General features: G+C 40.6%; 2 protein-coding genes across 13 annotated transcripts in view; one reads left to right on the plus strand and one right to left on the minus strand.

Moving 5' to 3' along the window:
- GCNT1 (glucosaminyl (N-acetyl) transferase 1) overlaps window positions 1-17452 on the plus strand; it is a 258795-nt gene extending 241343 nt beyond the window's left edge. For 8 of the 9 annotated variants that reach the window (XR_014058375.1, XR_014058360.1, XR_014058399.1 and 5 more), the window contains one exon: window positions 3932-4575. The gene's annotated coding sequence lies outside the window, so the exon portion shown is untranslated. Of the gene's footprint in view, window positions 1-3931; window positions 4576-15962; window positions 16024-16419 lie in introns of those variants that run through there. The other variant, XR_014058389.1, reaches the window with a different exon arrangement.
- PRUNE2 (prune homolog 2 with BCH domain) overlaps window positions 1-18218 on the minus strand; it is a 284658-nt gene that overhangs the window by 54609 nt on the left and 211831 nt on the right. Inside the window, exon 1 of one of the 4 annotated variants that reach the window (XM_081505734.1) lies at window positions 1407-1516. The exons of the other annotated variants lie outside the window; for them this stretch is intronic. Coding sequence (XP_081361860.1) covers window positions 1407-1450 — 44 coding nt within the window. The 5' untranslated portion in view covers window positions 1451-1516. Of the gene's footprint in view, window positions 1-1406; window positions 1517-18218 lie in introns of those variants that run through there. 4 annotated transcript variants of the gene reach the window in all.

Here is an 18218-nt window from a genome sequence, read left to right on the forward strand (position 1 = left end):
AGATAATCATACTGAATGAAGTCAGAAAGAAAAAGACAAATACCGGGAGATATCATGTATATGTGGAATCTAAAATGTGACACAATGAACATATCTGTAAAAGAGAAATAGAATCACATACAGAGAACAGATTGGTAGTCTTCAAGGGGGAGGGGCTTAAGGGAGGGGTGGAATTGGAGGTTGGGGTTAGCAGATGTAAGCTTTTATATATAAAGTGGATAAACAACAAGGTCCTATTGTATAGCACAAAACTATATTCAATATTCTATGATAAACCATAATGAAAAGAATATAAAAAAGAATGTATAAATTGAATGTAAATGTAAAATTGAATCATTTGCTATACAGTAGTAACTAACAAGGAGAAGGAAATGGCAACCCACTCCAGTATTCTTGCCTGGAGAATCCCAGGGACAGAGGAGCCTGGTGGGCTGCCGTTTATGAGGTCGCACAGAGTTGGACATGACTGAAGTGACTTAGCACCAGCAGCAGTAACTAACAAACACAACACTGTAAATAAACTATACCTCAATTTCAAAAAAACAACTGAAATAGAGTTAGCATATGATCCAGCAATCCCACTCCTGGGATATATCCAGAAAAGACAGAAACTCTTATTTGAAAAGATACATGGACCCCAGTGTTCATAGCAGCACCGTTTACAATGCAAAGACATGGAAACAATTCAAATGTCCATCAAAAGATGAATGGATAAAGAAGATGTGGTAATTATAAACAATGGAATCTTAGCACTAAAAATGAGCGAAATAATGTCATTTGCAGCAATATGGATGCAGCTAGAGATTATCATACTAAGTGAAGCCAGAGAAGGAAAAATATCATAGGATATCATTTATATGCGGAATCTTAAAAAATGATACAAATGAACTTACTTTCAAAACAGAGACAGCCTAGTAGACATAGAAAACAAACTTATGGTTACCAAAAAGGAAAGGAAGGGGGTTGGGGTAAATTAGGAATTTGGGTTTACAGATACTTATTACTATATATGAAATAGATAAACAACAAGGACCTACTGTATAGCAAGCACAGCAAACTATATTCAATATCTTATAATAATCTATAATAGGAAAGAATCTGATAAAGAATATACATTTTCCTTCTCTTGGGCCTCCCTGGTAGCTCAGATGGTAAAGAATCTGCCTGCAATGTAGGAGACCCAGTTCTATTCCTGGGTTGGGAAGGTCCCCCCAGAGAAGGGAATGGCAACCCACTCCAGTATTCTTGCCTAGAGAATTCCATGGACAAGCCATGAGACTGCAAAGAGTCAGACACAACTGAGCGACTAACACACATATATGAGTCACTTTGCTATACACGTGAAACAAACACAACATTGTAAATCAGCTATACCTCAATTAAAAAAAAAACACACACACAAACACCTTGGGGGAAGTATCCAATCCAATCGCTGAGAGTTTCTTGCCATTTCTGTCTCAGGGAGATTGAGTACTTTGTACCATTTTTCCCTCAGCTTTGAACCTGAGTTGTCTTTTCCACCAAATAGATTGAAGGAAATAAAGTCTAAATATAGTCATGTGCAATGCTTTGTGACCTCACGGACTGTAGCCTGCCAAGCTTCCTCTGTCCATGGGATTTTCCAGGCAAGAATACTGGAGTGGGTTGTCATTTCCTTCTCGAGGGGATCTTTCTGACCCAGAGATCAATCCTGCATCTCTTGCATCTCCTGCATTGGCAGGCAGATTCTTTACCACTGTACCACCTGGGAAGCCCATAGTCTAATTAGTACTTCACTAAAGGAATTTTTCCACTCAGTTCTTTTTGAAAACATATAAAGGATAATCTAAACATTCAACAGGTGAGTGATTAAATATAGCATAAAATTCATCACTGCAAATCAATGCAAAAACTTTCTAAATGTACTGACAGGAATGGTAACTAAGATATATTTAATAAATAAATCAAATATTTGTTTAGAATGATATAATTTATATAAAGTCATGCAAATCTGTACATATTTTCAAGCATAGATAATATCTAGAAGGAATAGAAATATACTATTAAGAGTCGCTATATACGTGGAGTAATAAAGGGAGAAAGGGACTTCTTACTTTTTATTTATTTACTTTTCTATATTGTTTCAATTTTTAAAACACCAACATGGGCAACACTTTAAAATAAAGATGAATTTAAATATAATAAGATTCCCTAAGAGTTTCTAGAAATTCTCACTTGAACAAATTCATTGATATTAGAAATAAGTGCTTAGATAGTAGTAATTTCAGTTGTTTCTCAGTATCAATAGTAGACTGTCACAGCCCACTGCCATATTATCAGGGTTTTGATGTTTTCCAAATTAAAGTAGGAAGCAGCAGGCACAGAAACTGCATAGAAAACTGAATATTAACATCACTAAAAAAGGCAGAGAAGTCAAGCCTTTGATAAGCTGATCTTGGCAGAGAGCCTGCTGCCCCCTCTGGCCACTTGTCTATCATATCCATTCATCCTCACCAGTATTTTCTGAAGGTCTGATCTCTGCAAGCTAATGGGGATATTAAATAAATAAGCCACAGCCACTATCTGCTCCTCCTGGTGACTGCTGATTCTCTTTGCAGTGGGTTGTTTTAAATTTATCTGATTGTTTTGCAGTCTATAGCTGCACTCTATCTCAGAACATTTTCTCTTTTCCAATCATCTATTCTTTTCATTTTGGTCCCTCTTACTATCTCCTTATTTTTTTAGATTTGCTGTGTTTTGTTTTTCAGTTTTGAATTTTGTTCTTAAAATTTTTTTCTGGGTTTTGGAAATTTTACTATTCTATTTATCTTTAAAGAAAAAAAAAAACTCCTTGGTTTTATGTAGTATCTCTCTGTCTTTATATTTTATATAATTAAAACTTTTCTGATAACATCCTTTTAAGGTATCTTCTGTTTTGTTTGCTTGATGAAGAAACTGGGGCAGAAAATAAAAACATTGGATGGGCCAATGGTTGGGTCCTAAAGGGTCTGCTGGTATCCTGTGCCCCACAGAGACCCTGGGGGTCTGACAGCAATGCCTGGCAGCCAGTATCCAGTGAGCTTTTGTTGAATAAACACATGGTGGAAGCTTGAGCATTCTATGCCTTTGGTTCAGTTCAGTCACTCAGTCGTGTCCGACTCTTTGTGACCCCATGAACCGCAGCACGCCAGGCCTCCCTGTCCATCACCAACTCCCTGAGTCCACCCAAACCCATGTCCATCGAGTCAGTGATGCCATCCAGCCATCTCATCCTCTGTCATCTCCTTCTCCTGCCCTCAATCTTTCCCAGCATCAGGGTCTTTTCCAATGAGTCAGCCAAAGGTGAGTCAGCATGAGGTGGCCAAAGTATTGGAGTTTCAGCTTCAACATCAGTCCTTCCAATGAACACCCAGGACTGATCTCCTTTAAGATGGACTGGTTGGATTTCCTTGCAGTCCAAGGGACTCTGAAGAGGTTTATCCTGCACCACAGTTCAAAAGCATAAATTCTTCAGCGCCCAGCCCTCTTTATAGTCCAGCTCTCAAATCCATACATGACCACTGGAAAAACCATAGCCTTGACTAGATGGACTTTTGTTGGCAAAGTAATGCCTCTGCTTTTTAATATGCTGTCTAGATTGGTCATAGCTTTTCTTTCAAGGAGCAAGCGTCTTTTAATTTCATGGCTGCAGTCACCATCTGTGGTGATTTTGGAACCCAGAAAAATAAAGTCAGCCACTGTTTCCACTGTTTGAAAACTGACCTTTTCCAATCCTGTGGCAACTGCTGAGTTTTCCATATTTGCTGGTATATTGAGTGCAGCACTTTCACAGCGTCATCTTTCAGGATTTGAAATACCACCCTATTTTTATTTTTGGTATTTCCTTCCTAGTGGCCCAATTGTTCCTTGCTTTCCTCTAGCATAAAGTTCCTTTACCTTTTTATTCTTACAGAGTCACTGGCTGTGGTTGAAAATGGAGTCACCTATCAGACCCCTGGGACCCCAGGAAGCAGGCTGCTGCAAGATATGGGCAGATTTCTGGAATCTACTCTCTCAATCAGCTCCCCATGTACTGAGGCTTGTGACTGACAGGGACAAACACAAACAGACACAGGAGGAGGACTTGTGTCTGAGTGTTCCAGACAGTCCTGCTGGCAGAAGACACACCGAAGGGGTGTGTCCAGACATTTGTTTAAGCCAGTGTTTCCCAAAGCCTGTCCCAGAGGAGAGGTTCCATAGACCCCTGCAGGAGGGCTCTATGTCCAGTGAATTTGGGAAACACCATCTATTATAGCTCCTTTGGGGACACTGGGCTCCCCTGTTAGCTCAAATGGTAACGAATCTGCCTGCAGTGCAGGAGACCTGGGTTTGATCCTTGGTTCAGGAAGATCCCCTGGAGAAGGAAATGGCAACTGACTCCAGTATTCTTATCTGGAGAATCCCGTGGACAGAGGAACCTGGTGAGCTACAGTCCAAGGGGTTGCAAAGAGTGGGATCCAACTGAGCAACTAACACTTTGGAGACTTTCAATGCATGTGAATCCCTGTCATAGACTCTGAGATGTTCTATAGGAAATAAAATGTTTGATTTTGCTTACTTGATTTTTTACCAAGGAACCTTTTTTCTTTTCTCTTGTTTCCATCTCTCCCTTCCTTTCCACCTCCTTCCCTCTCTTCCTTTCCTCCTTCTTCCCTCTCCTTTTCCTCCTTCTTCCCTCTCTCCTTTTCCTCCTTCTTCCCTCCTTCTTCCCTCTCTACCTCCCTTCCTCCCCCACACCTTTTCATAATGTGTTAATGCAGAACAAAATTTGGGAAGCACAGCTCTGAGACATAACCCAGTGAGATGTGTGGGCCTCTCAATACATCTGCACGAATTGGACTACACCTGCCAAAAGTCTAGCCAATGCAGCCTGAACTCCTGTATGCTATTTTTCCTTCTTCCAGAGAGAGTACAGAATAGTGACTAACACCTCAAACTCTGGAGTCAGACCACCTGCACTTGAATCCTACTCTGAACTTTTTAAATATGTGACCTTAGTTAAGATGCAGAATTCCCCTTTGCATTTCAGTTTTTTCATCTGCAAATGGGGAAATTATCAATGCTTATGTCAAGGGCTGTTGTAAGGATTAAATGAGTTGATTTAAGGAAGGATAGAGAACACTGCCTGGCACAACTTAGGTGATGCTGCAGAAGAGTTAGACATTGCTGCTGTTATTATTTCAGTAATTTTGCTAAAATTTAGAATAGAAAAGTGGTTTACAAAGGCAGATGCTTCAGATCACAAGAGTATTTTTTGCAGAAATAGAAAAATCCATCCTAAAATCATATGGAATGTCAAGGAATCTCAAGTAACCAAAACAATTCTTGAAAGAACAAAGTTGAAAATCTCATACTTCTTCACTTCAAAACTTATCACAAAGCTATAGTAATCAAAACAGAGTGGTACCAGCGTAAAGGCAGAAATACAGACTGATGGAATAGAGAAACCAGAAATAAACCCACATATAAATGGTCAAATGATTTCTGGCAAAGATACCAAGACCATTCAGTGGGGCAAGGACAGTTTCTTCAACAAACAACACTGGGAAAACATATCCACATGCAAAAGAACAAGGGTGGATATTTACCTTACACCATATACAAAAATTAACTCAAAATGGATTAAACACCTAAAAGTAAGACATAAAACTGTAAAACTCCTAGAAAAAAATATAGGGGGAAAGCTTCATGAGATTGGATTTGGCCATGATTTCTTGAATGTGACACCAAAAGCACAGACAACAAAAGCGAAAGCAGATAAATAGGACAACATCAAAATGGAGGAGAAGCTGACACAGGCTCAACCCCAGGGTTGAGCTCCAGAGTCCAAAGTCCCTAATTGCTATTCCTGCCTCTTGTTCTCATTTGTCTTCCCAGTGGTTAGGGTGTAACAGATCTAGGTCAGCTGATCTCTTGGCAGTGGGAAAGTTCTGAATGACACTTAAGGTTTCAGTTTTCTTTGAGGACTATGGCCTCCCTTACTTTAGAGCCCCAATTCAAAGCTGTAGAGAAGATCATTCGTACCTCTGTCCCCAGAGTTATTCTCCTACAAGGAGTTCCTTTTTAGGCTCTCAGACCACAGACAACTAAGAAAAACCAGTGCTCACAAACAGAGAGGTGCTCTATCATGAAGAGTTAATACGATCAACACACTCCACGCCCACCTCTTAATAACCGTGTCACTGTGGTAAAGTTAGTTGACCACTCTAAGACTTAGTTTCTTCATCTGCCAAACGAGTATGATAGGAGGATTAGTGTGAGATTTCAGAGATAATGAATAAGGAATTTGGCAAAAGTTCTATTATATTGTTTAATACTATGCTTATTATTAGAAGATTTGGGGCTCAACTAAGCCTGCCACATTCACTGAATCTTCAAGGTGGTTATGGAACCCCTGAAGTGACCCTTGACTCAACACTGAAGAATGACAAATCAAGTGTGTGGTCAGTCACAAATCACAGAACCAACAGGAACTCCCAGCCCATCTACTGCCATGTTCCTAAGGTAACCATTATGGGCTGGATTCCCACCCCTCTCTCAAATTCATGTGTTGAAATCCTAACCTCAGAATGTGAGTATAATTGGAGATAAGATCTTTAAAAAGGTAATTAAGTTAAAGTGAGGTCATTGAGGTGGGCCCTAATCTGATATGACTAGTGTCCCTATAAGAAGAGATTAGGAGAGAGACACCCACAGAAAGAAGACCACATAAAGACACAGGTAAAGACAGCCATCTATGAGCCAAGTAAAGAGGTCTCAGAAGAAGTTAATCCTGCCAACATCTTGACATCGGAATTTTAGCCTCCTGAATTTGGGGAAAAAATACATTTCTTCTATTTGAGCTATCCAGTCAGTGAAAACAATAGAATGGGAACTACTAGAGATATCTTCAAGAAAATTAGAGATACCAAGGGAACATTTCATGCAAAGATGGGAACAATTAAGGATAGAAATACTATGGACCTAACAGAGCAGAAGATATTACGAAGAGGTAGCAAGAATACACAGAATAACTACAAAAAAAGATCATAATGACCTAGACAAGCATGATAGTGTGGTCACTTACCTAGAACCAGACATCCTGGAGCATGAAGTCAAGTGGGTCTTACGAAGTATTACTATGAACAAAGCTAGTGGAGGTGATAGAATTCCAGCTGAGCTATTTCAAATCCTAAAAGATGATGCTGTAAAAGTGCTGCACTCAATATGCCAGCAAATTTGGAAAACTCAGCAGTGGCCATAGGACTGAAAAAGGTCAGTTTTCATTCCAATCCCAAAGAAGGGCAACGCCAAAGAATGTTCAAACTACCACACAATTGTACTCATCTCATGTACTAGCAAAGTAATGCTCAAAATTCTCCAAGCTATGCTTCAATAGTATGTGAACCGAGAACTTCCAGATGCTCAAGCTGGATTTAGAAAAGTCAGAGGAACCAGAGATCTAATTGCCAACATCCACTGGATCATTGAAAAAGCAAGAGAATTCCAGGAATACATCTACTTCTGCTTCATTGATTATGCCAAAGCCTTTGACTGTGTGGAACACAACAAACAGTGGAAAATTCTGAAAGAAATGGGAATGCCAGACCACCATACCTGCCTCCTACAAAACCTGTATTCAGGTCAAGAAGCAACAGTTAGAACTGGATATGGAACAATGGACTGGTTCCAAATTGGGAAAGGAGTATGTCAAGGCTATATATTGTCACCCGGCTTATTTAACTTATATGCCCAGTACATCATGCGAAAAGCTGGGCTGGATGAAGCACAAGCTAGAATCAAGATTGCTGGGAGAAATATCAATAACCTCAGATATGCAGATGCCACCACCCTTATGGCAGAAAGCAAAGAGGAACTAAAGAGACTTTTGATGAAGGTGAAAGAGGAGAGTGAAAAAGTTGGCTTAAAACTCAATATTCAAAAAACAAAGATCATGGCATTCGGTCCCATCACTTCATGGCAAATAGATAGGGAAACAAAGGAAACGGTGACAGACTTTATTTTCTTGGGCTCCAAAGTCACTGCGGATGGTGACTGCAGCCATGAAATTAAAAGAAGCTTGCTCATTGAAAGAAAAGCTATGACAAACCTAGACAGGGTTTTAAAAACCAGAGACATAACTTTGCCAACAAAGGACCATATAGTCAAAGCCATGGTTTTTCCAGTAGCCATGTATGGATGTGAGAGTTGGACCATAAAGAAGGCTGAGTGCCGAAGAATTGATGCTTTTGAACTGTGGTGTTAGAGCAGATTCTTGAGTCACTTGGACAGCAAGGAGATCAAACCAGTCCATCCTAAAGGAGATCAACCATGAATATTCATTGGAAGGACTGATGCTGAAACTGAAGCTCCCATATTTCGGCCATTTAATGCGAAGAACCGACTCATTAGAAAAGACCCTGATGCTGGGAAAGATTGAAGGCAGGAGGCAAAGGGGATGACAGAGAATAAGATGGCTGGATGGCATCACTGATTCAATGGACATGAGTTTGAGCAAGTTCCGGGAGATGGTGAAGGACAGGGAAGTCTGGCGTGCTGTAGTCCATGCGGTCGTAAACAGTTGGACATGACTGAGTGAGAAAAACAACAAGAAGTCTGTGGTACTTCGTTGTGGCAGCTCAAGCAAGTTAATACAGTATCTGATCTTTATTAGCATGGGTTTCAAGGAGGGGTGTATCAGTCCTTCTATCCTTCCTGTAACTAGAAAGCCCTTCTACTGCTCCCTGACAGATCTAGAGGTGAGGAGAGAAGCCCACGTGAGGTCCCTCCTGGCTGAGAGAAAAAAAGCCATCACCTTTACTTACACATGTCCCCCTGTACAGTATAATCACATTCTATGAAGCTAATTTATGAGACTTGATTAATTTCCTACTCTCCTGAGGGATATATTTAGTAATCATACAGCTACGCCAATGTCACAGGGAGAGCTGATTCTTTTAGCTGTTTGTTTTTTTTTTAACATGGGTATGTCTTCATTGTATAAATGTAGACACCTATTTAGAGAAAAAAATGTGTTTATGTTTTTAAATAATTGTTGTTCACAGATTTATAGCATTATACAGGATTCCAAGACTCTGTCTGGTATATGACTCACACTTCCTAATTACCAAGTCCCTGCTAATAAATAAGTTAGTGCTGGGAAATAAAATTAACAGCTTAAGACCAGCCACATATGACCAAGCAAGTCAAAAACAAGCCTTGAGTCTATAAACTGTTAAGTGCACAAAAATTTTGATTAGAGGCTTCTCCTGGGAAATTCAGTCTCAGGCCTTATATCAAGAACATGACCTTTGATCATCCCTGAACTTACTCTAATCAACAAAGAAAACTTCCCCTCGCTCAGCCCAGGAGTGGGGCTTTACTCCATGCCAAGCTTTCCTTCTTTCAGTTATCAATACTGACATTTCCATAGCTCAATAATCTCTCTAGCTCTCCTCTCATCTCTATTTTACCCAAACCTCCTAACAGATCTTGTGCACAGCTGCTCTCCTGAGATCATAGGTGTTACTCCTATTTTAGAAAGAGCTATTTCTAAACTTTCAACTTCATCAACCTTTCCTGGGTATTTTTGGGAGTTGAACATAGAAAAATGTAACTGCTTAAGTGGCAACATTTTTATTCTTCTCTTGCTTCTTGTGCAATGGTGGCTTTATGAATGGGGCTTCCATGTTAGATTTGGACAACACTAAAACCTGTTTTACAGGCCACCATATAGGAAGCCTATGTTCAGTTCTGAATTTTTGGATTGGAGGGACTTGGAAAGATCTCTGTCTTGAGGCAAAACTACCTCTAACCAAATCTGATTACCCACCTAGGGTTTCCAAACCAGTTTCCCAATAGCCTTGATAGATGTACAATAGCTTCTCTGGTCCTCACTGTTTATTTCTCAGGCTATTATTCTTTTGGGGTAGGAATTTAACAGAATTTAATAGAACCACATGGAAAGTGTTAGTCTGGAGGAGGGTATATTACAAAAAGAATGATTCAGACACACATTCTGTGTGTGTCTGAGAATTTAAAATCTAGGAGACTAAGGAGGAAAAGACATGCAAGTTCACAGAAAACAGTAGGGTAAAATCCATGAGCAATAATCATGGAATTTCAGAGACAGGGGTAGTTCCTCCACATGTGGGCAGAGTAGATGAACCTAGAAGTCTCCAGACAAGAGATATTGGGACTGGATCTTGTGGATAGGCTGGAGAGGGGGTGGTGATAAGTGACATTTGAGCTCTCCTGTTCCTCTCCTCCCTTCTTTGTCCCCAGCCCCCAAGCCCACTATCAAGACTTATTCTGTTCTACTCTAGGAGTCAGAATCTACTTGGAGCTTGTGAGGAGCACCATTTGCCCTGATCCCTGTCCTCAAACTGCCACTGCCCATGAAGGAAGGGGACAACTGGAAGAAAAAGGCACCATCCTCCTTATATCCCACTCCAACAGGTCCACCTCTGTAGATCTAGATAGAAGCTTGCTCTTGGTAACAATGGAAGTGTTGTCATAGAAACCACGGCCCAATATTGGGACCATGACCTAAAGGCTTTCTAATCAGATGTAGATTTAGCTTTCTGAAAGTGCTTCTGCCAAAGTTGACTCTATACTGTTCAGATGAGAGAGCCTCATGCTTTCTTCAGCTCACTTATATTAACTTATACTGAGGGCAGCAAGGCTGCAGATTCTAATCATGAGGAATGACGTGATAACCTATCACAGGGTATGCTGATTCTTCATGAGGCACCTCACCAGAAGGTTCTTATCTTCCTCCATTTTCAAGTACTATGCCTTTCTTCCATATCTGCATATAATTGCCTCTCTCCTTTCCATCCTAGGCAGTTTCAGTCCATTCTATTTCACATGGACTACCAACTTCCCACCTTGCCTCCCATCTCTTCCACACTGCTGCCAGTCTATTGCCAATCACAACTCCCTACTCAAAAAAAAACAAAAACAAAAACACTGGCTTCCCAATTTGATACAAATTTCTTTGACCCTCAGGACTTTCCACCATTTAGATTAATCCACCATTAGCATCTCCAAATGTTCTACCTTTCAGACGACATGAGCTTCTAGATTCCCAAGACTTGTAGACAGTTCTCAAGAACTGTCTTGATTTATATAAACTGTCTTGGTTTATATTCCCTTCTGCTGAAATGCTTCTTCCCCCAACTAATCTACCATGAATCCTGTATCTGTTCCTCCACAACCAAAGAGGAGTGAGACTCTCCCTCATTTGAGGGCCCAGGGCCCCTCAGTTCCACCTGTTAGGGAATTGACTTTAACGTGGGCTACAGGCCATGGGGTCACACAGAGCTGGACATGACTGAAGTGACTTAGCACTCATTCATTCATTGCCCTTTGAGAGCCATTTGTTTTGCTTTTGCATCACATGCAGTCTTGAGGGGTAGATAGCATCTTGTTCATAATAAATGCACAAGCTCTGAGAAGAGAGTTCAGTTTCCTTTCTCCCAAATTTCTAAGGGTTGTAAAGGAATTAGGAAATGCCACCTTACCCTTAAAATAGAATAGTAGAGTTTTTTTTGTTTGTTTTTGTTTTGTTTTTTAGTTCTGAGAAATGTAAATACAAGGACTAGATTTAGCTAAGTGTTAATCACTCAGTTGTGTCCGACTCTTTGCCACCCCATGGACTGTAGACCACCAGACTCCTCTGTCCACGGGATTCTCCAGGCAAGAATATTGGAGTGGGTTGCCATTTTCTTCTCTAAGGGATCTTCCTAACCTAGGGATTGAACACAGGTCTCCTACACTGCAGGCAGATTCTTCACCATCTAAGCTACCAGCTAAACTCAGATTTAACTAAGGGCTTCTCAAAGGCCCTGGGATGAAAGGAAATGCACTAGATCAAGAGCTGGCCCACCTGGGGAACTTCCCTGGTGGTCCGGTAGCTAAGACTCCAAACCCCCAGTCCAGGGGGCCCAGGTTCCAACCCAGGTCAGGGAACTAGATCTAGCATGCCACAACTGGGAATTCGCATGCTGCAACTAAAGATCCTGAGTGCCACAACTGGCGCAGCCAAAATAAATAGAAGATTTAAAAGAGCTAGGCCACCTGAGTTCTGATCCTGGTGCAGTCACTGACTGTGTGATCTTGAGCCAGTCCCTCACTCCAACTAGAGCTCACTTGCTTGCTTATAAAGTGAGGAAGTGAGTCAAAAGTGAATTCTACGATTTTTTTTCAGCTCATATTACCTTAGCAATCGAAACTCAGGAGGGAAGAATAATATGGAGAATCACACATCAAAATCACAGCCAAATTGGCTTAACTGAGCCCTCACATGATCATTGTGTTCAGACAGGGGAGTCCACTCCTGCCTCTTCTCTTGCACCTCTTTTGCATACCTATCCACCATACACTATGATTCCTGCTATTATTAATCCAGAAACAAAGCTGTAACCAAATGTTGTTTGTCAACTCTGATGCAGGCAGGATATCAGGGACAGAGTCTGTCCTTCACTACTTTTCCGTCTGCCCCCTCTTATCCCTTTCCCTCTCCCCCAGCTACCCTACTGACTAGACTGGATGAGGAATTGAGAACCCATCCCAAATTCAAATACTGCTCTAGCAGGAAGTTGATTCGAGTAAAGCCTGCAAAATCTTGGCATGTCAAAGCAATTCCAGGCTAGCTAAGAAGGAAAAAAACAAGCTTTTATTTGCTATAGGTGAACTCAAGCTTTCCTGTCATAACCTATATTGAGTACCTGAACTTATGTACAAACCTTCCACTGTCTTCTAGCTAGCTAGAAAATATGAAGTCTAAAGGTCAAAAAAAGTACTGTGATCCTTTATTTAATATGAGATAAATCCTTCCCTGAGTACAAAGACATTCAAGAATGAAAATCCAAATGGAAATTCACTGGAAAGTACCAAAGAGAGCCCTAACCATTGGGAAAAAGTTAATTTGACTTCTTGTTAGTAGAAACGAGACACTGGCTCATTACCCTTAAGCACCTACAAAGCTTCAGATCTTGTTTAGGATGCAAAGGGTAACTTTGCATTACAAAGCTAAATCTCCTGAGGATGTTCAAGTGTTGCTGACTGTGAATAACAACAGCCAACAGCCTCATATTATTTATTTGTCTTTGAGCTGCAGAGCAAAGTCCAAGCTGCTTTAAACTACAGAGCTTCTACTAGCCTGCGTAAGTGTAATTTACTGATACAGACACTTCCAGAAGGGCACTTTCTGCCTGCCAGATAACCTCTCTTTAAATTAAGAGAAAGATCATGGGTCATGTTTTTTTATTACGAGGAAGTTTAATCTAATGATTCCAGTTTTTACAATGTGTGAATGTGATCAATCATAATTTTAGGAAAACTCTCAAATGAACATTTTGAAATGGACTCATTCAGTGATGCCTTCTATATTTCTCTCTAGGAGGAGGTCGGGGTGGGGGGAACCATCTGGTGGGAAATGAGCCCAGAAGCTGTGTTCAAATAGCAATTTACATAAGATCCACACAACATTAACAGCTCCTATGAAAGAAGCGGGGGGTAGTTTATAGAAATTATGTCCTCTACCCCTTAAGTCACCATGACCAGTATTCTGATCTCAGGCAGAATCACACTTTAAACCACTCCTTCTAGATGGGAGTCTAGTTTTTTTGGTTTCCACAAAGGAAATTCATAACCTATGTATTTCTTGTTTAGTTAACCAGGTAATAACTTTTTTTAGTTTCTAACATAACTTAGCTTTTCAGTGAAATACTGATATTCTCTAAGTATCATTTTCTGTCTTGATTTTGAAAAAAAGCAATAGAGAACAACGTAAGCCCATTTTTAAAGATGACCTATTTCTGCAGCTTAGATTTAAAGGCTACAAGATCTATTAGAAAAAAAGAGAAGTGTATGTTACTAGCTTCAATAACTATTAGTAATAACATAAAAAATTAAAATGCCATCGTATCAGGGCCACTCTGCTTGTCAAATAATCCAAATAAACATTTCAATATCCATTAGGTAAGAGTCCTAAACAGTTTCCAAACTGTCATTTCTTTTGATTTTCTATCTCCATTTTCATCACAGACACTAATAAAAAATCTGTATAACTGTGCAGAGTCTATTTACCTAATTACCTGATTGTCAAGGGAGGGGTAGGAGATAGCGTGCAGGACCATAAGCCCTTCCAGTATGAGTTGATATGGAATGAAACGCAGCTGCCAGCTGTCACTTACAAGGGACTGGGCAGAGCTCTGCATCCTGTCACTCCCTCCTTCTCACCCCTCCACTTGCCAGCTGCAATAGCCCCGTCTGTAAGCATAACACTCTCCATTGCAATCCGACCTCCTTCAACGACCCTCCTAAAGCACCCCCAGGGCCCACACCTACCTTCTGAGGACAGAGGAGGCTGCAGAGTGAGAAGGATGCTAGGTTAAGGCTCCTCAGCATCCCCTGTCTGGAGCAATTAACTGGGAATACAGAGTCGCCTCCATTTTCTGGCCACGTGATCGCGTGCACATCTAAATACGGAGGATCACCCGCCTCCCAGATCTCCCAGCGAGCCCTCACCACCGCTGTCTGCTTCTGCAGGGGAAGGAGCTGGGGCTGTGATGAGTTTCATTTGGGGATATCGACTACTCCTTCAATCAGGGTGTGGAGTCAGAAATGCTCCTCCCTTGATTTTTGTGTCTGCTCAGAAACACTGTTATCACTCCTGTTCCTAAATAAGACTGAATGTGAATAGGCTCAGAGCACAGACTGGAAGCAATAGAGTTCCCCTGAAACCTCTTAAAAAAAAAAAATCCTTCAGCTTCACAGCACATGCAGTAAGATAGTAGTGTCATCGTTTTCATTTCACAGACAGTGGTCAAAACCATAATAAAAATGGACTATGGAAGCATAGTGAGATACATAAAGAAATCCAACTGGAGGTTCTAGAGAAAGTTAGGATGTTTGCCCAAGATCAATACAGCTTTGGCTATTGAGAAACAAAGGCACGTGACCAGTAAGCACTTAGACCCTGGAGTCAGAGGGCCTGAGTTTGAAATCTAATTTCCACTACTTATTAGCAAGTTTGGACCAGTAGTTACTAAACTACAGACTGCTCACAAATGGAGAATAACAACCCTGTTACTTTAAAGCAAGATAATCTAGGTAGAGATTTTAGAGAGCCTGGGTTAAAAAAACTTATTAGCTACTAATACTATTATTAATTCTAAAAATGCCAACAGAAATATTTGATGGAGTTATGTCAAATGAAATATGAATGAAAAGCTTACATAACAGAAAAGCTTACATTCATTAGTATCATCTTCAAAGGAAACATATTGTCAGACAAATCAAACAAAGACTCCTGATCGCAATCAGGCAACATCAATGTGCAAAGTAACTACAGGCATCACCTTCAGAACTAGGTTGTTAAAAGTCCCATATTACATGATCTTTTTGTTTCTTGATGGAGATAGTGGGTACATGAGTTGGGGAAGGTGCTATGGTAGAACAGGGCAGTTTGGGGTCCTCTCCAATTGAGCTAACTCCAATAAAAGAGGAAAATGAATTACTCAATGGAGGACCTGTAAGTATTTAAGAAATGTTAGCTCCTAATCTTAAAATGAAGGGCATTTCATGTCTTTCCCATGGCTGCTGGGGGGTGCTAAGAGGGCAGTAGGGAAGGGAGAAGAGGAAGAAGTAAATTTTTATACCTCTGCTTAAACTAAAAGCCTAAAAAAATTCTCCCAAGTGATGAGCAGTTATGAAAATAATTTCTCATATGCTTTCTATTGTTTAGTTATGGAGAATTGGAAGTGGGGACCCTAGGGGGTCATGACTTTGCAGGGTTCAGCAAAAACCCAGTGCAGTTTCCAAAGCCACGCTGAGCCAGAAGTCATCAGAGAAGAGATGGCTCCAGAGCCGGCTATACCCTAGGTGTCCAGGGTGAAGCCTAAAAATGGGGTCTCTGCTTTGTGAAGTGCTGGCTCATTAGGGGTGTCCCTCCTCAGGTGGAAACATGTCGTGGCTGGAGCTGCAGAAAGAGGAGTTACATGATGTAGAACAGACTCTGTAAGTGAACCTGTCCTCAATATCTAACAATATACACTACCATGTGCAAATAGATAGTAGTGGGAAGCTGCTGTATAGCACACGGAGCTAGCTGGGAGCTCTGTGACAACCTGAAGGGGTGGGATAGGGGAGTGTGAGGGAGTCTCAAGAGGGAGGGGATGTATGTGTACATATAGCTGATTCACGCTATTGTACGGCAGAAACCAACACAACATTGTAAAGCAATTATTCTCCAATTAAAAATAAATTTAAAAAAAGTCAACAGTTGACATGGAAAATGATTAAGTTATTGTTATCACCCATCATAGATACCTTTAAACCACTAAGTAGCACTTCATTAAATGGGAAAGTATGGGACATCTGTTACCAACAACAGCGTTTCCTCTTGTCTTGCAGGATGTTCTCTCAGACTGTGTCAAGGCAAAATAGCCCTAGCTCAGTGACAGCTGGACATCTGAGGACATATACTGTCTTGTTCATTTCACTGGAGCAGTTTTTACAATTATTTTTTTAAAAAAGAATTCCTGCTTAAATGTAATAAGTAGCTTCCTGATTATTATATAGATGAAAAGAACATGGTAGATGTCAATCCTGGGGATTTTTAGTTATTCTTTGAGAGCCTAACACTTTTAAATTATTATTTAATGAATTGAAGTTTGAAAAAGCAATCATATGAAAGGTCTTTGAAGATTATATATTGCCAAGTACTACTTGAGTTGATGATGTAACAGATGACTAAGTAGACTAATTTTCCCCTCTGGAGATTTAAACTGGTATAGGCAATGGATAACAAAGGCAGAAACAAAAACAAAAAACTCAACAGGCACACCTGTTTTTCTCCATGAGGCTGACTGAGTGAAGTGGGCAACAAGACTCTTGGAATCTTGGAAGAACTATAATGAAAAGTATGAGAACATCAAAAATAGGTAACTATGGTCTCAAATTTCAAAAGAAAGATGGATTTTTGCAACATTAGAAAAGATGCATATTCCTATTATGAACTGAATATGTCCTCCTAGAATTCATCAGTTGAACTCCTAAACCTTCTTCTGTATGATGGTTTTAGGAGGTGAGACCTTTGGAAAGTAATTAAGACTAGGTGAGGTCATGAGAGTGAAGCACTCATGAATAGGAGCTCTCTTACTCCTTCTACTATATGAGGACTCAAGGAGAAGTTGGAAGGATGAAACCTGGAAGAGGGCTCTCACCAGAACACAACCACGCTGGCATTCTGACTTTGAATTTCCAGCCTCTAGGACTTTGAGAAAGAAATTTGCGTTGTTTATAAGCCACCCAGTCAATCTATGGTAATTTGTTACAGCAACCTGAACTACGTCACTGCCAAACTAAATTGAGCATGTCTCCTTTGGAAAGGGAAGCAGCAAACACTAGTAATTATCATCATTAAAAGCAAATTATGTTGGACAAACTTGACTTTCTTTTCCATTCCTTCAATTGGGTGTATTTTGGGGGCCCCTAAATATGTGGCAAGTGCTGTTCTAAGCACCAGGGGTATAGTAATGAATAAGCAAATCAAATATGTGCTTTTCTGGAGGGTCCATTCTCATATGTGGGGATGACACAACAAAATCAATTAGATAAGCAGAAGACCTTTCCAGATAAGGAACAGTGGTAGGAAGAAACCAGAGCAAGGTGGTGGTATAGAGCATGGTTCTCAACCTGGGCACTGTTGGCCCTTGGGGTTGGATAACCCTTTGTTGTGGGGGGCTCTCTTGTCCACTGTAGGATGTTAGCAGCATGTGTGACCTCTACTCATTAGATGACAATAGTACTGACCCCAGTTGTGGTAACCAAAAATGTCTCCAGATATTGCTAGATGTCCCCTAGGTGCGAGGCGCAAAAGTGCCCCTGGTTGAGAACTAGAATAACTTGGTTGTATACAGTTATGGCTACTGTAGATGGAGCAGTTATAGGAGGTTTCTCTGGAGAACCACAAATGATGAGAATAATCCAGCCATGTTAGGAGAGTTCTAGATTGACAGTAGGGCTGGCACAAAGTCACCAAACTGGAAGAGTGTGATGTGAAGGACTGAGGGCTGATGGAGGGAGTGGTTTTGGTGATCAGAGATGTAAGCAGTAACTGGGAGACTTATTAATGCAAGCATGTGGAATCTATAAAATATGGACAGATGAACCTAGTTCCAGAGCAGGAAGAGAGATACAGACATAGAGAA

Source organism: Giraffa tippelskirchi, chromosome 1 (assembly GCF_054371585.1).
Source record: "Giraffa tippelskirchi isolate mGirTip1 chromosome 1, T2T-mGirTip1v1.2.pri, whole genome shotgun sequence".
NCBI lineage: Eukaryota > Metazoa > Chordata > Mammalia > Artiodactyla > Giraffidae > Giraffa > Giraffa tippelskirchi.